Source organism: Rana temporaria, chromosome 3, assembly GCF_905171775.1.
Source record: "Rana temporaria chromosome 3, aRanTem1.1, whole genome shotgun sequence".
NCBI lineage: Eukaryota > Metazoa > Chordata > Amphibia > Anura > Ranidae > Rana > Rana temporaria.
In genome coordinates, this window is record NC_053491.1 from 424,951,324 (window position 1) to 424,974,066 (window position 22,743).

The following is a 22,743-nucleotide window of genomic DNA, read 5'->3' on the forward strand; positions in this document are numbered from 1 at the left end:
TTTTTATTAAAGCGGAGGTTCACCCATACCTTACACATTTTCCCCTTCGCTTTATGCTCGTTTTGTCTAGGGGAATCGGCTATTTGTTTTAAAATATGATCCGTACTTACCCGTTTACGAGATGCATCTTCTCCGCCGCTTCCGGGTATGGGCTGCGGGACTGGGCGTTCCTTCTTGATTGACAGTCTTCCGAGAGGCTTCCGACGGTCGCATCCATCGCGTCACGATTTTCCGAAAGAAGCCGAACGTCGGTGCGCAGGCGCAGTATAGAGCCGCACCGGCGTTCGGCTTCTTTCGGCTACTAGTGACGCGATGGATGCGACCGTCGGAAGACTGTCAATCAAGAAGGAACGCCCGCTCCCGAAGACCCATACCCGGAAGCGACGGAAGAAGATGCATCTCGAAAACGGTAAGTACGGATCATATTTTAAAACTAATAGCCGATTCCCCTAGACAAAACGAGCAGGAATCTAAGGGGAAAAAAAAAGGAATTGGGTGAACTCCCGCTTTAAATACTTTGGTTTATTACTGCTTTAAAACTTTTTTCTCTTTTTATATACTTTCATCAGAGTAGTTCAGTGTCACTATGGTAACACTGAACTACTTTGGGGGGGGGTGATCAGGTTTTTTTTTGCAGTTACCATCATGATCATTGTAACAGCAATGTTTGAGTTACATTCATGACAGCTGTGATCACTAGTAATCTGTGACTGGCTATAGCTAATCACATGGTAAAGGGTGATGTGATTGGCCCAGGTACCATATGATGGCTGTGGAACAATTTTTTTTACAGCAGTTTCTGCAGTTGACCATACAGTGTTATTTTTTTTCATTTAAGTGGAGATTCATCCATTCACATAAATGAAGTATTCCCAAGTTAAAATTTGTGTTTGCATGCAGAAATGAACTATGAGACACATTTATAAAACTGTCAAATGTGACTTTCACCAAAAATTCACTGGTGAATCAATTCTTGGTATAAAAAAAAAACAAAAAAACACATGAACCTGGTAGTTTTACCTGCAGTAAAAGTATGGTGAATTTCAGATGAACTACTTTTATAAATACGCCCCTTTGTGTCATGTGGCTTTTTCAGGTGGTGTGCAGACACAGCAACAGCATCTAAGACAGCCTACAACCTCCTGATTTCAGCTCCTCTGGCTGCACAGCTCCATTCATTATAGTTTCATAGAGCTGAAGACATCACTACACAGCACAATGGGGCCCCTCCTAGTTTAGTCCTATGTTCGCCCATGTCATTTGACCGACATCTACATTTAGGGAAAGATTTTTTTTTTTCACCATCTGTGTCCCATTGCAGAGACTTACCGTATATACTCGAGTATAAGCCGAGTTTTTCAGCACATTTTTTTGTGCTGAAAATGCCCCCCTCGGCTTATACTCGAGTCTGTGCCTGCATACCTAATGAGAGCCGTGTCATGCATACAGTCGGACAGCGGCCATCCATCCAGTGTTCAAAAGCCGCGCCTCCTCCTCGTTCTCCTCTGTGATAGGGGAACACTCAGTTTCCCAGCAGTGAGTTAGTTCTCAGTGTTCCGCCTATCACGAACACCCTCTCATCCTTGTCCGTGGGACGAGGATGAGAAGATGTCCGTGATAGGCGGAACACTGGGCACTAACTCATTGCTGCTGGGAAACTGAGTGTTCCCCTATCACAGACGAGAACGAGGAGGAGGCGCGGCTTTTGAACACTGGATGGATGGCCGCTGTCCGACTGTATGCATGACACGGCTCTCATTAGGTATGCAGATCGGCGCAGTGAGGCTGAAATGGGCACAGTAATGTATGTAATGGGCACAGTAATGTTTGTAATGGGCACAGTGATGTTTGTAATGGGCACAGTGATGTTTGTAATGGGCACAGTGAGGCTTGCAATGGCACAGTGATGTTTGTAATGGGCACAGTAATGTTTGTAAGACCCCTTTCACACTTGGACCGTATGTCCACTTTTTCATCCATCCGTGTGCGGATGAAAAAGGGACATACATTGGTCCCTATGAGATTGCGATGTTTGCAACGGACACAGCGATGTTTGTAATGGGCACAGCGATGTTTGTAATGGGCACAGCGATGTTTGTAATGGGCACAGCGATGTTTGTAATGGGCACAGCGATGTTTGTAATGGGCACAGCGATGTTTGTAATGGGCACAACGATGTCTGTAGCGAGGCATGCAATGGCACAGTGATGTTTGCTATGGGCACAGTGATGTTTGCTATGGGCACAGTGAAGTTTGCAATGAGACTGAGGCTTGCAATGGCACAGCGATGTTTGTTATGGGCACAGTGAGGCTTGCGATGGGCACAGTGAAGCTGCAAATGGGCATTGTTGACCCTCTTATTAACTTACAGTAGCTGCTACATTCTCACCCTAGGCTTATACTCGAGTCAATACGTTTTCCCATTTTTATTTTTATTTTTTAAATTAGGTACCTCGGCTTATACTCGAGTATATACGATACCTTAATTTCTTGTCCCATAGCCAAACAGGAAGTAAAAAGGAAATCCCTGAAAATAAAAGGAATTCCTTGAGACCCCCAGGTCACCAGAACTAGTGCCCCAATTGGAAAATTTTCTAGGGACAACCCCAAATTTTGGATTTTCTTTTACTTTCAATGATAATAGTAAATGTGTGTCAATAATTTATATTACTTAAAGGGGTTGTAAGGGTTCACGTTTTTTCACCTTAATGCATCCTATGCATTAGGGTGAAAAAACATCTGACAATACCGCCCCCCCCCCCCCCTTTAACTTACCTGAGGCCGCTCACCTGCTGCGCTTGCCCCCGACGTCCTCTTCACCGCTAAGCCTAGCCGTTGATTGGCTAGAGTGGATGGACTGAAAGCAGCGCAGCCATTAGCTCACGCTGCTGTCAATCACATCCAATGACGCGGCGCGCCAGAGGGCGGGTATAGCTATAGCCACCGGCTGTATCACGGGAGCATGCCCGCAAGAACTAACTACCATGCGAGGGAGCTTGCATGAAGCTGGTTAGTTCTTGCGGGCAGGAGCCGAAACAGCCGCCAAGGGACCCCAGAAGACCAGGTTCAGGGTCACTGTGCAAAACGAGCTGCACAGTGGAGGTAAGTATAACATGTTTGTTATTTAAAAAAAAAAATGTGCCTTTACAACCCCTTTAAACTTTTGGTTTGACATTACCAGCCAATAAACTATCACTGGTAAAGAAAGGTCACAATTTGCAACCTAAATACATTTTAGGTTTTCTTTAAAATTACTGTCGCTAAACTAAAACTGCCTGTAAAAAATAAAGTGAATATTTACCTCTCCTACCAACTGCACCAACGAGAAACACTCCCAGTGAGGAGAAATCAGGGCTGAAGTGTTCTCCAGAAACTGAGACTTCTGGAAGTGTGGATCTCCTGGCCCCAGCAGCGCTCAGTGGTTCCCTTGAACAATCTCCACATCACTACAGCGTGCTATAGTGACAAGGAAATCACAGAGCACCACAGTCATTTCTTGTCTGTGGAGTGCAGGCATCTGGTGAGGCAAATATTCATTCTATTTTGATCGGTAGCTCTTTTTCTGGCAACTTTAGTTTGGCGGCCATCCTGGGCAAAGTAACTGACAGCCAATAATAAAAAAAAAAAAAAAAAATCCCTGAAAAATACCCATTATTTTCAAGCCTGGTTGAGCTTGTGACCGTCTCCCCTTCCTCCCACAATGCAACGCCAGATGCCAGTCACCTATTAGCCTCACCCCTGAATGACACAGGGATCTTTCCTCAGGGCTCTAGTGGGCGAATAGAAAGCTGTGCAAGAATAGGGTGTGAAAGTTTCACAAATAATCATGACTGACATGAAACACAGGAGAGAGCAAACAAGCACTCATCTGTGCTAATGAATAAAAAGAGAAAGTTCTAGCTGCTCTTACCAGATTCCAGTACCTGTGATGTCAGGTGTATGATACAGAACCGGCTTATTTTGTGATTGGCCAAGCTGCATCCTCCCCTTGTTAAAGTAAACAAGGGACTGTAAGATATTACACCAAAATGATCTAGGAAATGTATTTAGGTAAGCACTATCGTCATATTTTTGTGAAAGGAGGCATGTTATACTCCACTAAAATAGACTTTTCTTTTAAGATATCTATACTCAAGGCTTCTAGATATGGAAAAATCAATACTCAAAAAGAGCCTGTTGTCACCGAACATGCATACATGAAAAAACAAAGATCTGGGACTAGCCTGCGTGTTTACGTTGTCTAAGGGGCAACCAGATTTTGGCAATAAAGTTTTGTTTGTTTGTTTTTTCAAGCACATTGAGATAACACCTATTTTATATTTGTTATATGTTCCCATTCACAAAGCATCACTTACAATAATATTTTAAAATTACTGCCCACCTTTTACCAGTTTAAAATATTCCTAGCTAGCTTAAAGCGGGAGTTCACCCATTAATCTATTTTTTTAAACAATCCCCCCTAGATTAATGTTCGTTTTGTCTAGGGGAATCGGCTAGTTGTTTTAAAATATGAGCTGTACTTACCCGTTTTCGAGATGCATCTTCTCCGCCACTTCCGGGTATGGGTCTTCGGGAGCGGGCGTTCCTTCTTGATTGACAGTCTTCCGAGAGGCTTCCGACGGTCGCATCCATCGCGTCACTAGTAGCCGAAAGAAGCCGAACGTCGGTGCGGCTCTATACTGCGCCTGCGCACTGACGTTCGGCTTCTTTCGGAAAATCGTGACGCGATGGATGCGACCGTCGGAAGCCTCTCGGAAGACTGTCAATCAAAATAGGAACGCCCAGTCCCGCAGCCCATACCCGGAAGCGACGGAGAAGATGCATCTCGTAAACGGTAAGTACAGCTCATATTTTAAAACAACTAGCCGATTCCCCTAGACAAAACGAGCATCCATCTAAGGGGAAAAAGTATATTGTACAGGTGAACCTCCGCTTTAAGAGCCGGTTCACACTGGGGCGACTCAGCCGCCTGACAAGTCACGTCCCATTCTATGCAATAAAGCCGTTCTAATAGGAGCGACGCAAGTCACTCCGACTTAGAAAAAGGTTCTTGTACGACTTCGGGGGCGGCTCGGGGCGACTTGCATTGACTTCTATACAAAGGTCATTTTGCAGGTCGCCTCTGAAGTCGTCTTCAGGATGCCTTGTGGAGTCGCCCCTGAAGTCGTGCTGCCCCAGTGTTAACCGGCTACTCTTCTGTGTAATGTTAAATTGGTCTTCACTCAAAAGGTGAACGTACTACTCATGATCTTCCTCAAACACATTTGAAGTATATATATTTATTTATTTTTTCCCCCAGGGACAGGTACTTTCCTTCTTCACCTCCCACCCCCAAAAGGTACCCGCTAGCACTCTTAATTCTCACATAAGCAAAAACGACATCTGCTTAGACCCACCCTCCATCCACAGCATTGTGGTAGACATCACATGTCCCAGGAGGCTGCAGGACCAGCCCCACAGCACTGCAGAGCCTTATACATGCACAGTGGGGAGACAGCTGGGATATATCAGAAAATCATAACTGGCTCCTAAATCTAAGATGGCAGCTATGGAGAGCAGAAGCCCAGCAAAGAATTAACTGCGGAAAAGATAGTGCTGGACTCCATAGGCTGGTAAGTGTTTCTTAAAAGTCATTAGACACAGTATTTAAAAAAGGTACTGACTTAAGATCTACACAGTACCTACAGGTAAGACACAGAGTGCATGCAGCCGGAGACATCACCAATGCATGCACTTCAGAGCCTGTGCGGTAAATGGCAGCTCCCACGTGGGAGTGACATCATCGCGACCCCGGCCACTCATGTAGCTGGAGGCCGCAAGACCAGGAGAAGATAGAAGCCCTCTCAGCTGTGAGAGGCAAGTCTCCTATAATGTACTGGTATGCGATGCACATTATGCCATTGCCTTGCAGGGGATTGCACCCTCCTCAACTGCTATTTACGTCTGCTTTAAAAAAATATATATATAAAAAAGGAATTGCATACCCATTGTTCTCAGCTGCATAATGAGCTCAGAGAGTCGGAGGAGAAGAGAAGCAGCACACTGGTCTTTCCAGTGAATGGCTGTGCAGGGGAAAGCTGTGTCAGGACAAGTCTGATCATTGTAGGCGAGCAGGCCGAGTTCCCAGCACAGCCAGAGAACTGACCACGCTGCGTTATCCTGCTTAGAATTGTCAGTTATTAATAGGAAAGCAGAGGGAATGGCAGGAACACCGGGGATTTCACACAAAAAGTAATACAAATTGAACAGGATACTTTTTACATGGTACAGGTCTATATCAAGAACAGGAAATGTTGGATTTGTAGATTTACATTTTTTTTTCCAAAAGAAGAGTGATGTTCCTCACGAAGAAGGGGCCTGGGAAATTAAAGAATATGTTACCCCAACATTTCATATTCCTGATATGTGCCTGCTGTACCAAGTACTTGTGTTAAAAAGTATCCTGTTCTCTTTGTGCTTCCTTTGTGTGAAATACCTGTTGATCCTGCCAGTCCCCTTGTTTCCTATTTCAAACTGACGACCTAACACATGAGAGCACATCCTTCCTAGCGTGGTCAGTTTTCTGGCTGTACTGGGAGAACAGCCTGCCTGTCATTCAATCACCAAACTTGTGCTGACCACCAAACTATTTTTTTAAATAACATGTTATACTTGCCTCCACTGTGCAGTTAGTTTTGCACAGAGTGGCCCCGATTGTCCTTTTCTGGGGTCCCCCAGCGGCTCTCGCTGCTCCTCCCCAAATTAGATAACCCCCCTCTGGGAAGCTCTTCCGAAGGGGGTTACCTTGGGGGCACGCTCCTGTGTCATACAGTCGACGTCCATAGACACCAAGTGTATCACTCAGCCCCCACACCCGGTGGCTGCATCATTGGATTTGATTGACAGCAGCGGGAGCCAATGGCTGCTATCAATCTATCCAATGAAAAGCCGTGAAACCGTGGAGAGAGAGCGACGCGGGATCGCGACCATGTTAATTTAGGGCTCAGGTAAGTAAATGGGGGAGCCAGACACTGCAAGGTGTTTTTTCACCTTACTGCATAGGATGCATTAAGGTGAAAAAACATGAGGGTTTGCAACCCCTTTAATTTGCAGGGGTTTCTTCTCACTTCCTGTTTTTTCTATTGGACATGAAGTGAAGATAAATCTCCCAAATGGGACACAGATGGGGGGAAAAAAAAAAAACTGTCCATGTTTTGTACAGAGTGGCCCAGAGCATCCTTTTCTGGGGTCCCCCCGGCAGCTCCTCCCCGCATCCTTTTCTGGGGTCCCCCGGCAGCTCCTCCCCACATCAGATCTCCCCCTGGGAGAAGCGCTCCCATGAGGGGGGTCACCTTGCGGGCGCGCTTCAAAGTCCTGCATTTGCGTTCACATACACGAATGCCGACCTCGGCCCTGGCGCCCAACGTCATTGGATTTGATTGACGGCAGCGGGAGCCAATGGCTGCTCTGCTATCAATAGATCCAATCAAGAGCCGGGACCCCGTGGAGAGAGGGACAGCGCGTCCCCGCCGAAAAGATGAAGGGGCTCAGGTAAAACGGGGGGCCGGTGACTGGCAGGTGTTTTTTTACCTTAATGCATAGGAGGCATTAAGGCAGGACTCGACAAAATCTGGTCAGCGGGGACACGCTGTCCCTCTCTCCACGGGGTCCCGGCTCTTGATTGGATCTATTGATAGCAGAGCAGCCATTGGCTCCCGCTGCCGTCAATCAAATCCAATGACGTGGGCGCCAAGGTCGGCATTCGTGTATGTGGACGCAAATGCAGGACTTTGGAGCGCGCCTGCAAGGTGACCCCCCCCTCAGGGGAGCGCTTCTCCCAGGGGGTTATCTGATGCGGGGAGGAGCAGCCGGGGGACCCCAGAAAAGGATGCTCTGGGCCACTCTGTACAAAACAAGCTGCACAATGGAGGCAAGTATGACATGTTTGTTATTTAAAAAAATCCTTTACAATCTCTTTAAGGCTGCATTCACACCTGAATGTAGCGTCTGATCGCTTTTTTATACACCGTTTTTTATTATTAGCCAATAGAGAAGACTTTTGTATGTTGAATGATTTGTTGCTAGGTAGTTTAGTCTTTTTAGTTTTTCCATTAGCTTTTATTTTTTTATTATACATTAATTATAATTTTCTTTTCATTAGGATAAGGGGTTAGAATGAAAGTTAAAGCGGTGGTTCACCCTCAGTGACACGATTTTACCATCGAGACAGGCATTGTAGCGCGAGCTACAGTATGCCTGTCCCGATTTTTTTACCCCCGTACTCACTGTGTACTCGTACATTATAGATTTCGGCTCCCGCGGGGAATGGGCGTGCCTATGGAGAGGGAGGATGATTGACGGCCGGCCCTGGCACGTCACTCTCCCCGAAGACAGCCAGAGTAGGTCTCAGGTCTTCACGGCGCCTGCGCACAGGCGCCGTGAAGAGCCAAGCCTATTTCGGCTATTTCCGGAGAAGCGTGACGCGCCAGAGCCGGCCGTCAATCATCCTCCATCTCCATAGGCACGCCCATTCCCCGAGGGGAGTCGGTATCTTCGATGTATGAGTACACGGTGAGTACGGGGATAAAAAAATCGGGACAGGCATACTGTAGCTCGCGCTACAATGCCTGATTTTATGGTAGAAGAAAAAAAATATTTTTTTTTGGGGTTTATAGGGTGAACCCCCGCTTTAAGTTTAGAATTAGGAGTTGGGGTTATTTATTTTACGAATAATAAATGTAAAATACATACATAAATAAATTATACCAAGTAACAATAAATAAATAATTAACCCTTAAAAAAAAAAAGCGAACTAAAAACACAAAATACATCAATTTATTTTTTGTTTGAGATAAATGAATGTGTAATTACACATTCATTTATTTTAATTTATGATTTTAGTTATTTGTGTATTTATTTAAAAAAAAAAAAAAAAGAAACGCACAAATGGTGAGTTTACATTAATTTCTAGGAGAATAAAAACACGACAAAAAAAAAACAAAAAAAAAAACAAACTCAAATCTGCCCGATTCAAGCTACAAAAAAAAAAAAAAAGCTCAAGAACTTTGCGAGCTTCAGGCGACATGGACTGATGGACTGGAGATGATAACAGTCTCCATAGAGAATAATTGATTTCCCCCCCCCCAGCACTTTGGAGCTTTAGGCTACAAAACACTCAGGTCTGAATGCAGTCTAAAGATAAACTCCTTCATCTCCTAGTAGATCTTGTAAAGTGCAAAAAAAAGTCAGACTGGCCAACTATCAACATTTGATCGATAAATAAATGTAACGTCTAGCGTGTTCAAATATGGTGCATTTATAAGACTTGGGGGTGGGGGCCTTTGCCCCAGTTGGCGATAACCAGTATGCAAAGACTTTTGACCTTTATCTTTTATGTATCCCATCTCTAGCTTTGGGATTGGATAATCATCCCCTTCACTCCTATTAGGTGTACATATAATTCATTAAATATTAATAAATCTGTTAAAAATAAGGCTGATCGATTCCCAGGAGCTTCATATACACCCCCCCCCCCCCCAATAGTTACACCTGACAAAAGGTGCAGTAAATATTTCTGCTGAACTTTTCAGTTCTTGTAGCCATCTGCATTCACTTTGTTGGGATTGTGAAACAGCCGAATATCAGGAGGTCACACAGTGTAGTGTCCAGCCCAACCCACATGACACAGCTCCACGTTCCTTGTATTCTAAACCTCGAGCCGTGCACTTTGTGCCTCCTACGCCAAAAGGCGGCACCACTCCTGCCTTCTGCTTATCTCCACCAGTAAGAAGCTGTCAATGTGCACAATATGCTTATGGCCGACATGAAGCGCTGCCATTTACCGATCTCATTCAGTACTGTGGTATGAGATAAGCAATGACCGTTTCACTTTTTAACATTGCCTTTTACTGATATAGTTTAATGGCAATCAGCTTCTCCCAGCTGTGGGCCTACAGATGCCAGCAGGCCCTGCCAGCCAAAGCATTGAAGGTAAGTCATGCTGGTACCTGTAGTCCCAGAGCAGCTGAAAGATTCACATTGGTTCAGTATATATGTGTCCCTGCAGCAACACTGTCCATAAAGACAAAAAACACGGCAGGCATGGCTTGCAAAAGAAAGAAAAGCATAATAATATCAGACAGGATTACCTGCACAGGTTTCAAGCATTCTTGTTCCTCAGGTGGACTTTGCTGTCAAGTAGGCATACCCCTAGGTCCCACCAATCAGTAAGTTTACATGCCAAAGGAAATCCAGCTCCTGCAGTACCTTCCGGACTGCTCTGGATCCAAGCTTTGCAAGTCTCATAGATCCCAGCTCTGTCGCCACATCTCCATTTCTTTCTTCTGGCCTTGTGAATGGTAAGCGGGAGTGGGGCCAGAGATGCAACTGTACCACTTGAGTCTATGAGACCTGCAACTCTTACATCGGGGGCAGCCTGGCATGTAAATGACTGATCAGGACAGAGGTATGCCTGCAGGACAAAAAACTCCACCTGAGCAACATTTAGGTTTAACGGCTTAAGACTTTAAAGCGGTGGTTCCCCCTAAAACTAATTTCTAACAATAGATTCGTAAGACCCGTTACACTGCGGGTAGGCTGGCTTTTTTTTTTTTTTTTTCGTACATACCGAGATCTCCCCGTCTCGTCCCTAGGCGGTGGGCGGAACTAGTTGATTGACGTTCCTCGGACGGGCGCGTACGTGACGTCACGACTTTCCGAAAGAAGCCGAACGTCGCTGCGCATGCGCCGTATAGAGTCGGCTCTATACGGCGCATGCGCAGCGACGTTCGGCTTCTTTCGGAAAGTCGTGACGTCACGTACGCGGCCGTCCGAGGAACGTCAATCAACTAGGAACGCCCACCGACAAGGAACGAGACGGGGAGATATCGGTATGTACTTAAAAAAAAAAAAAAAAAAAAAAAAAGGCCAGCCTACCCGCAGTGTAACGGGTCTTACGAATCTATTGTTAGCAATGTGTTTTAGGGGGAACCACCCCTTTAAGCTTTTGGAGACACACATGTGAACATTTGGAGTGGCTACACACAGATTTCATGGCTATTAAAGGCTTTTAAGGATCAACCATGTAACTTTTTACCATTTGCGTCCAGAAGCCGTCATTATTGCTTTGTACACAAACAAGAATATTTAAACATTCGCCACAGACATCACTGCAAAAACCCTGAACCATGCACACTAAAAGATTCAGTTTAAAGGGAAGGTTCACCTTATAGGTCAGATTCATATCTATGTGTGTGTACTAGACACACACTTTCTGCATGTGTTTTTTGGGGTTGCTCCCATTAACCACTTGCTTACTGGGCACATATACCCCCCTCCTGCCCAGGTGAAATTTCAGCTTTCGGCACTGCATCGCTTTAACTAACAATTGCGCGGTCGTGCGACGTGGCTCCCAAACAAAATTGACGTCCTTTTTTCCCCACAAGTAGAGCTTTCTTTTGGTGGTATTTGATCGCCTGTGCGGTTTTTATTTTTTGCGCTATAAACAAAAAAGTGAGACAATTTTGAAAAAAATACAATATTTTTTACTTCTTGCTATAATAAATATCCCAATTTAAAAAAAAAATAACATTTTTTTTTCTCAGTTTAGGCCGATACGTATTCTTCTACATATTTTTGGTAAAAAAAAAAAAAAAAAAAAAAATCGCAATAAGCGACTGGTTTGCGCAAAAGTTATAGCGCTTACAAAATAGGGGACAGAATTATTTTTTTTTACTAGAAATGGCGGCGATCTGCGATTTTTAATGGACTGCGACGTTATGGCGGACACATCGGACACATTTTTGGCGCCATTCACATTTATACTGCGATCAGTGCTATAAATATGCACTAATTACAGTATAAATGTGACTGGCATTGAAGGGGTTAACACTAGGGGGTGAGGAAGGGGTTAAATGTATCCCTGCTTAGTGTTCTAACTGTAGGTGGAGGGGGGGTGACTGGGGGGGGTGACCGATCTGTGTCTCTATGTACAAGAGACACAGATCCGTCTCCTCTCCAGAGACAGCACCGCTGTCTCTGTGTAAAACGGCAATGAGAGATGATCTCATATGTTTACATATGAGATCCTCTCTCATTGGCCGCACAGATCGCCTCGCGAACGGCCACTCTGATTGGCCGTTCGCGGCGATCTGTAATTGGCTGTGTCCGAGGGACACGGCCAACACAGATTTTCCCCGCAGCGCGCTCTGGAGCGCGCGCGGGGACCGCCCTAAGGGGCGGCCGTCAATTGACGGCGGTTTGGAAATTGGGATCCGCACTGTAGCCGTCAATTGACGGCAGGCGGATCCCAAGTGGTTAAAGAGTTTCTAAACCCAAAAGAAAACAAATACAGCCACATCTAAGGGCTGGTAAGCTGTAATATTTTTTTCTGGGTTTAAATATACTTTAATTAGAATGGATTCCCAACGTGCTTACACACGACACCTCGCCCTCACAGTGTAGGAACACACACATGCAGGGAAATAAGACAAGTCAAGGAAATTTTTAGTGTGTGGAGGCGAGTCAAGGTCCATTCAGAAATGGATAAGCACAGGTACCACTAAGGCCCCTTTCACACTGGGGCGAGAGCCACGGTGGCGGTATAGCGCCACTAAAAATAGCAGCGCTATACCGTCGGAATTGCCGCGGGATTCAGCCGATAGCGGTGCGGTATTAACCCCCACTAGCGGCCGATAAAGGGTTAATACCGCCCGCAATACGCCTCTGCAGAGGCGCATTGCGGGCGGTATTACCGCGGTTTCCCATTTTTTTAAATGGGAAGGAGCGGTATACATACCGCTCCTCTCACCACTCCAAAGATGCTGCTGGCAGGAGATTTTTTTCTCTCCTGCCAGCGCATCGCCTCAGTGTGAGAGCCCTCCAGCTTTCACATTAAGGTTGCTGGGCAGGAGTTTCAGGCGGTATAGCAGTGCTATTTTTAGCGCTGTACCGCCTGAAAAACTCCTCAGTGTGAAAGGGGTCTTAGCAAGTGAGTACATGAAGCACCTACCCACACTGGTGCCACGGGCAATACAGACTACCCCACCACACCCTTGGCATCAATTATTTACATATGAAAGCATACCTCAAGACCAGTATAGTTGGGGCAGTGACTTGACAATGCTTTGCATTCATTGAAAAATGCAAAAAGTGCTCCCTGAATGATGCCCATGCCGAAGGAGCGACCTCCTGTGTTTACTAAGCAGGTCAGCTGCTCGGCATGAATCACGGAAGTTAGCGGCGGTCCCTGTAGAAGCAGTGCCTACTACAGCGATCTTCAGCTTTCATGGAGTGTCTCCCAGGTATAACACATGCATTCCAAGCTAGACCAATGCAACTATGCAAAAACTAAACTTCAGCTATAATAAAAAAAATAAATAAAAAAAAAGGGGGGGGGGGGAAGGTTCTGCCTTTAGGTATATTAACCAGCCTCAGCAAATGAAAAAGGGGTTTTCAGTATTTTACAGCAACACATGTACATTCACATACATGTACTGCTGTATACTGACTAGGGGTGCAACGGATCACAGTTGATCCGTGATCCGAACGGGTCACCCCCTTCGGATCGGATCACACTGTGATCCGCGGATTGCCACGGCTCCGGAGCTAGGCCGAAGCCGTGGCCTTTCCTAATGTTACGGCGGTGGCTCCGGAGCTAGGCCGAAGCCGCGGCCTTTCCTAATGTTATGGCCGCGGCTTCGGCCTACCTCCGGAGCCGCGACCATAACGCTAGGAAAGGCCGCGGCTTCGGCCTAGCTCTGGAGCCGCGGCCATCTTGGTACACCCGGCGGCGGCCCTCCTCTGTTTACACCCACAGAGGAGGAGCCCGCACTCAGACACACCGCTCGGGGAGTGCCTGTCGGTACTAGCTGAGGGGGGGTCACTGTACTGAGGAGGGGGGGGGGGTCACTGTACTGAGGAGGGGGGGGTCACTGTACTGAGGAGGGGGGGGTCACTGTACTGAGGAGGGGGGGGTCACTGTACTGAGGAGGGGGGGGTCACTGTACTGAGGAGGGGGGGGTCACTGTACTGAGGAGGGGGGGGTCACTGTACTGGGGGATCACTGAGGAGGGGGGGGGGGAAATCACTGTGAGGAGGGGGGGGGGGAATCACTGTGAGGAGGGGGGGGGGGGGAATCACTGTGAGGAGGGGGGGGGGGGGAGCACTGTGAGGAGGGGGGGGGGGAGCACTGTGAGGAGGGGGGGGGAATCACTGTGAGGAGGGGGGGGGGAAATCACTGTGAGGAGGGGGGGGAAATCACTGTGAGGAGGGGGGGGGAATCACTGTGAGGAGGGGGGGGAAATCACTGTGAGGAGGGGGGGGGGGGGAAATCACTGTGAGGAGGGGGGGGGAATCACTGTGAGGAGGGTGGGGGAATCACTGTGAGGAGGGGGGGGGAATCACTGTGAGGAGGGGGGGGGGAATCACTGTGAGGAGGGGGGGGGAATCACTGTGAGGAGGGGGGGGGAATCACTGTGAGGAGGGGGGGGAATCACTGTGAGGAGGAGGGGGGGGGGAATCACTGTGAGGAGGAGGGGGGGGGGGAATCACTGTGAGGAGGAGGGGGGGGGGAATCACTGTGAGGAGGAGGGGGGGGGGGAATCACTGTGAGGAGGGGGGGGGGGGGGGAATCACTGTGAGGAGGGGGGGGGGGGGGAATCACTGTGAGGAGGGGGGGGGGGAATCACTGTGAGGAGGGGGGGGGAATCACTGTGAGGAGGGGGGGGGGGGGATCACTGTGAGGAGGAGGGGGGGGGGGGAATCACTGTGAGGAGGGGGGGGGGGAATCACTGTGAGGAGGGGGGGGGGGGAATCACTGTGAGGAGGGGGGGGGGGGAATCACTGTGAGGAGGGGGGGGGAATCACTGTGAGGAGGGGGGGGGATCACTGTGAGGAGGGGGGGGGGATCACTGTGAGGAGGGGGGGGGGGATCACTGTGAGGAGGGGGGGGGGATCACTGTGAGGAGGGGGGGGGATCACTGTGAGGAGGGGGGGGGATCACTGTGAGGAGGGGGGGGGATCACTGTGAGGAGGGGGGGGGATCAATGTGAGGAGGGGGGGGGATCAATGTGAGGAGGGGGGGGGATCACTGTGAGGAGGGGGGGGATCACTGTGAGGAGGGGGTCACTGTACTGAGAGGAGGGGGGGTGTCTGCACTGAGGGGGTACTATAGTTGGTGGGGGGGGGGGGGAATATTACAGTGGGGGAGATTTTTTTTTTTTTTTGCCGATCCGAAAAATGATCTGATCCGTGACTCCTGATCCGAGGAACGATCCGAACCCGTGAGTTTTTTGATCCGTTGAACCCCTAATACTGACATGCAGATTTGGTGCTTGTGTATTAGGGGTGCCATGGCTAATGCTCCACCACAATGTTACAGCAAAAAATAAATAAAACACATTGGACTTAAGAAAGTAAAGAGCATGCAGGAGATTTGCATCCAGCCTTATGTTAAATCAAAAAAAAGGTATGCAATAGATTGTACTGTACCAATGAAAAGAAGGGATGGAAAGCATTAAAACACAGTTTTGTAAAAGGTGCACCTATGGTCTATAGCAGCCTCTCTCAACCAGGGTTCCTCCAGAGGTTGCTGGGGGTCCCCCAAGCAGTGAGTAATGGTGAACTGATCTCCCGCCTTCTTCACTGGACACAAATCAAATGTTAGGGGACACCACAACGTTTACATTTCTTTTTCTGAGATCTCGATCTAGCGAGTCAATCACAGCCAGTGAGGGTGGCAGGACTGAGCCCCATTCTGTGTCAACTGAATGGCACTCGAGAGTAAGGACGCACAAGTGCCCCCATAGCAAGCTGCTTGCAAATGAGAAGAGCCAGGAGTGCCTGCAGGGGGACCCATTACAAAGAGCAGGCAAGTACAGCTTTTTTTCTTTTTACTAAAGTAAAGAAGGGGGGGGGGGGGGGAGTTATTAAAAAATATATGTGTGAAAAAAAGGTTAAAAAATTATGTATGCATACACGACTTTACGTGTTTAAATGTGTCTATATGCAAGTATTTTACTGAACATTAAGCAGGACATTTTGTCCTAGAAAATATATGCATATTAACATCAGTAAAAAAAAAAATTAGTGTGAATGAGGCCTTAAAAATTTCAATGTATGAGGAAGTATTTAAAAATGTATCTGGGCATCAAATACACATGCCACATTGATAGTTTTAGTAAAAACTTCCTGCACGTTATTGATCATAATAATGTAGTATGTACAATATTTAGCAGGGGACCTGAATTTTTTTTTTTTAGGCTTCCTCTGGGGCAATAGGTTGATAAAGGCTGCTCTACAGAAAATACATAAAAACTTTGAAAAGAATTTAAAACAAAAAAAAGTTAAAAGATCAGAACTATAGCTTAGCTTTATTTCGTGCATAGAAAAGAAAGGGGGGAATAAAAACAAAACAAAAATGTAAAATAAACAAAAAAAATAAAATAAAATGTCCCTTTTAGTTTAGCTTTATTTAGAACAGAGGGAAGAGTAAGTATAACAAAAATAAATATTTGATCAGCAAGAGAACATTAGTATGAAGACCGATTACAAGCCAAATTGCATATTAAAAAACAAAAAATTTAAATGAAGCAAGCTCAGCTCAAGCAGAACTATCTGAACTCCCTACACCATGAAACATCAAATACATAAAAGAAGCAGTGTTCCACTTCTGTAACATAATACAACAAAGGAACACATCTGAAAATCACATTAAAGCAGATACAGCAGAACTCACTATCTCTTCCTCAGGAGGCTCCAGTTTTTGAATCTTGTTGGGTTGTGGTTCCTCCACCTTCACCTCCTCACGGTGGTGGTGGTGATGGTGATGATGATGCCTGCTGCTTTTCTTTCTTTTCTCCTTCCTTTCCCGCCGCCTTTCATGCTTTTTCCGGTTTATTTCATTTGCTTGGAATTCATGAAGGAGATCCCCACATAGTGAGGATTCAAACATCTCCCGCCCATTCTGAATTGTCTTTGTGATTCTTAACTTGATCTCTGGGGAGCCAGTCTTTTTTTGAGTAAAAGTGGAAGGAGGAGGTTGAAAACTTGTTGGAGGGGAGGTGGGCTGGGGAGGGGAAGATTTAACTACCCCCTCATTAGGCCGCATAGCGGCAGTCTCCAGATGGTGGTAATACTCCAGGGTACTGAAGTTTCTGCTGCCATACCCATTGGCTGAGCCATTAGGGAACTGAGAATATGCCTGGTATTTGATTTGTGAGTCATATCCCAAAGAGGACTGATAGCCATTAGTGAGGGGTGGCAAGTCCTCGGTGGTAGGCGTGTGGTACTGGAAGTCCGGCTGCAGACCAGAATCATAGGGCGTATGACCGCCCTCGTCAGCCTGATCGCTGCTGTTGGCATCATCCTGCCGGTTGTTGGCTGAGTCGATGAGTTGAGGGGGTTGCTGGATTGTGTTTCCCATGATCCCTTGCATGAAAGAGAAGGAGAAATCCATTGTCGTGCTCAGGCATCATCAGCTTTCCCTTTCTCTCATAGGGCCTGCAGACAAAAGGAATAAAAGTTCAATCTTCACAATAAATTATGACAGTGATCATTACCTTTATTGTAACATTTTGCTATGAATCAAACCCATCACCCCCAATATGAATAATAAGCACCATCAGCCTCCTCCTTTATGCTGCAGACAATGCTAAAGTGGGTGTATCTATGTCAAGGCTGGCCAAAGACGGCTGCTTTCTTTTTTTTTTTTCAGCCAGCCACACAATCAAGGTGGATAGAGAAATCCTCCCTCATGAGACTATGTATTCTGACAGCGGGGACTCTCTACCGTCAGAACACACATTCCCCCCCCCCCCCCCATTAAGAATTTCCTTTCCAACAAGCCCAGTCAACAAAATTTGAAGTGGCCACACAGCAGCAGTACTGAACCAGATGAATTTCAATCCATCTATGGCCAGGTAACATTTTTTTCTATGAAAAGTTTAAAGCGGGGGTTCACCCGTACATAACACTTTCTCCCCTTAGATTGATGCTCGTTTTGTCTAGGGGAATCGGCTAGTTGTTTTAAAATATGAGCTGTACTTACCGTTTACGAGATGCATCTTCTCCGCCGCTTCCGGGTATGGGCTGCGGGACTGGGCGTTCCTATTTTGATTGACAGTCTTCCGACGGTCGCATCCATCGCGTCACGATTTTCCGAAAGAAGCCGAACGTCGGTGCGCAGGCGCAGTATAGAGCCGCACCAACGTTCGGCTTCTTTCAGCTACTAGTGACGCGATGGATGCGACCGTCGGAAGCCTCTCGGAAGACTGTCAATCAAGAAGGAACGCCCGCTCCCGAAGACCCATACCCGGAAGCCGACGGAGAAGATGCATCTCGAAAACGGTAAGTACGGATCATTTTAAAACAACTAGCCGATTCCCCTAGACAAAACGAGCAGGAATCTAAGGGGAAAAGAGAAAAAAAAAAACAACATTGGGTGAACTCCCTCTTTAAGGTTTTTAGTCAACTCTCCACTTCTACAATGGGGATTTTTCCCCCTCACTTCCTGTCACGGTGATAAAAATTGTCAAAAAAAAATTGTTTGTGACTTGTCCCTCTGCAAAGTTGAATAGAGAGCCTAAATCTCCAAAAAAGTCAGCAGAAAAAAAATATATATATATATATATATATATATATACATATATATACACATATATATATATATACACACACACACACAATATATATATATATATATATATATACACACACACACAATATATATATATATATATATATATATACACACACACACAATATATATATATATATATATATATATATATATACACATACACACACAATATATATATATATATATATATATACACATACACACACACACACACACTATATATATATATATATATATATATATATATATATATATATTAGCCTTTTACAGCTATCCATTACCATTGTACATTTTTTTACATTCCCTAATGAGAAGGCTGTCCCCAGAAGAGAAAGCAAGATGAAATCCCTCCCCATGAAGTCTTTCACAGCCATGAATACCTCACACCAGTTCTAACCCTTACCTACTCTATTCAAAATTATCTGGAGTTACACTTTAAAGTCATACTTCTTCTGGCTGGTAAGAGGATATTCAGGTTTCAGGCATAACTCGGCACTAACCGTACACATTTGGCATCACAGTTTTTAGCAAGCTGCTTAAAGCGGGAGTTCCGCGGAAAAACGTTTCTTTTTTAAAGACGTTTTTGTAACGCTGATGGTACAACGAAAATTGTATATACCAGTCTCCTACTCGCAGCCGCTACCAAGACGATTTCCCCCAAAAGAATATTTTATAAAAATTGATGGATGGACATTGCCATCTTAACTACGGGCACTCTGAAGCCCTCCTGTATGATCTTCCGGGATGCGGTGAATGCTGTCCCAGCATTCACCGCTCTATCCCGCGCAGAGCGACGGCGAGCAGCGCCGTCAACACTGCACCGTTGCTAGGACAACGGCCAGCAGCGTCCTGAAAAGGACACTCCCCGCTGTGACTAGCAGACAAGTTACTAGTCACTTGACCCGCGAGATATCGCGGGATTTCGAACACAGCGCGTCTCCTGGGATTCTCAGGACTAACTCCCAGGAGACATAGCGCTGATGGGGGATTTTGAAAATCACTCCCGCGGGGAAAAGTGAGTGACAGCTCACTAAAGGCCCTCGTTCAAAAAAAAAAAAAAAAAAAAAAACGGATACAGACCATACTATGGCAGCTGGTTTTAAACAGGAAAAGTTGTCAATTAGGGTGAACCTCCGCTTTAACTTGTATGACTCAGCATGGATTTTATATTTACATATCGCTAGCCACAATTTGCTTCAGATATTTGCTCAGGCACTTCAGTATGTCACACACACACACACACACACACACACACACAATGGGGGTTATTTACTAAAGGCAAATCCACTTTGCACTACAAGTGCAAAGTGCACTTGGAAGTGCAGTCGCTGTAGATCCGAGGGGGATATGCAAGGACAGTAAACAGCATTTTAGCTTGCACATGATTGGATGATAAAATCAACAGAGCTTCCCCTCAGATTTACAGCGACTGCACTTCCAAGTGCACTTTCAGTGAAATTTCAAGTGCAAAGTGGATTTGCCTTTTCGTAAATAGCCCCCAATGAGTGGTTATGTACCCCCTACTATCCTACCCATAGAAATAAACCAACCAGGTCTACCAATTGATTGCCAAAACATGTAAACCAAGCCATTCTGCATTTATGGATTAGATATTAGGACATTTAGGAAATGAAACCAAAAATGCTTAAAACAGCAACAACATTTATTTGGGGGCCATCACACAATTTGGAGTGTATGACATCAGCACGCCTCATCCAATCAGAGGAAGAATCATTAATTCACAGAATAAAAAGCATTTTATCAACTCGATTTTGTTCCGTGAGCAGGATGGGAAGTTCTTGCCCCGCTGGTGGAACAAAGTGCTGTATACATTATGTAGCGGAGGCTACATGCAGTTCATACATACAGCTGCTGCAACTGTTTGTGAAGCTCATGTACTCTTTTTCAAGCTACAACCGTCTGTACACACAGGTGTCAGCAGGTCCAATTGAAAACCATGGATTTGGGATGCTGAGCATTTTACAACTTCGAGATACAAATTGCACAGTTGTAACTAGGATCCAAGGCAGGGATCTCAAACTGGGTGCAAGGGTGACAGTTACAAGCATGACAGGTAATGGCATGCTGGGACTTGTAGTTTCCCCAACAGCTGGAGGGCCACCAGTTTGAGACCCCTGATCCAAGGTATGATGGCTGCATCTACTTTGCATGACAGGTCTTTTAGGGGCTTGGTCCTCAAGTTTGTACTTTACTTGCATCTTCCTACAGTTCATTTTACCAATGGAAACTCGAGGCCTGGTACAAATAGTCACGCAGTGTACATTTTCCCCATGTTTGCACAAGTTCTCTCTGGGTGCTTTACTTTCCTCCTACAATGCAAACACATAAAGGTAGAGGAGCTGGCCAAATTTAAACTCTCAGCTTAAAGACCCTTTTTTACTGTGGGACAGTGAAAGTAATATTTACAGTAGAGATTTGCTCTTTTGTACTATAAAGGGCTAATTTTCGTTTTTTTAACCCCATTATGTTACTGGCCGACTAATCGATTATAAAAAATTGTAGTCGATTAATCGATTCGTTGTTTTGGCCCTAATTGGAAATATATCCTCATTTCCTTTTTCGACAGGACAGGAAGTAATAAATCTTCCTATTGGCTCGAGGATTTACCCTTTTCTCTACGCTATCCAAAATTTTAAAAAAATGACTTTAGATATACTCTTCGCAAGCAGTAAAAAAAAAAAAAAAAAAAAAAAAAAAAAAAAGGGAGTTGTAAAGGTAAAAACATTTTTCCATAAATAGCTTCCTTTAACCTTGCAAATCCTCACTTCCTGTTCTTCTGTCTAACTCCACACAGTAATGCAAGGTTTTCTCCCTTGGACTACAGGAGAGTCAGGACGCTCTCTACATTGCAGAGAAAGGAGCTGTGTGTTAGTGGGCGTCCTGACTCTCCTGTAGTCCAAGGGAGGGGGCGAGCACGACACTCCACACCAGGGAGAAAGCCTCGCATTACTGTGTGTAGTTACAGACAGAAGAACAGGAAGTGAGGATTTCTCAGAAGAAATAAGGACATTTAAAAGCAAAATGGAAGGATGAGGTAAGTGAAGGAGGACTGCACGAAGGTAAAGGAAGCTATTTAGGTAAAAAATAGGATTTTTTGTACTCACCGTAAAATCCTTTTCTCTGAAGTCCATGGACGGACACAGCTCCTTAAATCTTGACAAGTGGGTTATGTTCCCTGTTTACAGGAGAGGACTAGGCAGAAACATGTTAAATAGTTAAATACATGTTACATTAACAGAGTTGAACAGCCCCGCCCAGGGGGCGGTCCCTCCAGACATAACCCTCCTCACTGCAGCTTGCAGCCTCAGTTCGTAACAAGCAGTACAAACCTAAAAAGGAGGGGTGGGAGCTGTGTCCGTCCATGGACTTCAGAGAAAAGGATTTTACGGTGAGTACAAAAAATCCTATTTTCTCTTATCGTCCATGGACGGACACAGCTCCTTAAATCTTGACAAGTGGGACGTCCCCAAGCAGTGTCAAAAAACGAGGGGTGGGAAATATATCAGTAAAAACAATTTTAACTTCACCCCAAAACAAGCAGAGCTCCTCAACGGAGGAGGTGCAACTTTAAACAGCCGCCGGCAAAAACTAGCGGCTGAAAAAAAACATCATAAGATGCACTCACAGCAACCATGTAAGTTCTGGAAAAAGCGTGAACGGACGAGCAAATCGCCGCCTCGCACACCTGTGAGACCGACGCATGATGTCGGAAAAAAAAAAAAAAAAAAAAAAAAAAACCAGGAAGCACCAATTGCCCTGGTCGAAAGTGCCGTGACCGGAAAGGGGGGCCCGCCCTTAGGAGCATAGGCCTGTATGACGGCCTGCCCGATCCACCGAGAAATGGTGGTCGACGAGACCGCCAGGCCCTTTTGTGGACCAGACACCGACACAAAAGAGAGTCAGAAGCTCCGAAATGGAGCCGTAGTAGGCTGGTATACCCGCAAAGCGCGTACCACGCCTAAAGTATGAAAGGCCGAAACCTCCTTCGGAAGAAGGGAAGGTCGCGGGCGCACCATCACCTAATCCTTATGGGGGATCAAGCATGGCGGCTTGCAAGACAAGACCGCCAACTCAGAAACCCCTCTAACAGAGGTAAAGGCCACTAA

The 22,743-nt window shown here is 45.9% G+C and overlaps 1 protein-coding gene across 7 annotated transcripts in view; it reads right to left on the reverse strand.

The window, feature by feature from the left end:
* The window catches only part of NSD3 (nuclear receptor binding SET domain protein 3), a 198,281-nt gene that overhangs the window by 157,733 nt on the left and 17,805 nt on the right, over positions 1–22,743 (reverse strand). For all 7 annotated transcript variants that reach the window (XM_040346229.1, XM_040346228.1, XM_040346227.1 and 4 more), the window contains exon 2: positions 16,715–17,478. In XM_040346229.1, coding sequence (XP_040202163.1) covers positions 16,715–17,434 — 720 coding nt within the window. In that variant the 5' untranslated portion in view covers positions 17,435–17,478. The remainder of the gene's footprint in view (positions 1–16,714; positions 17,479–22,743) is intronic.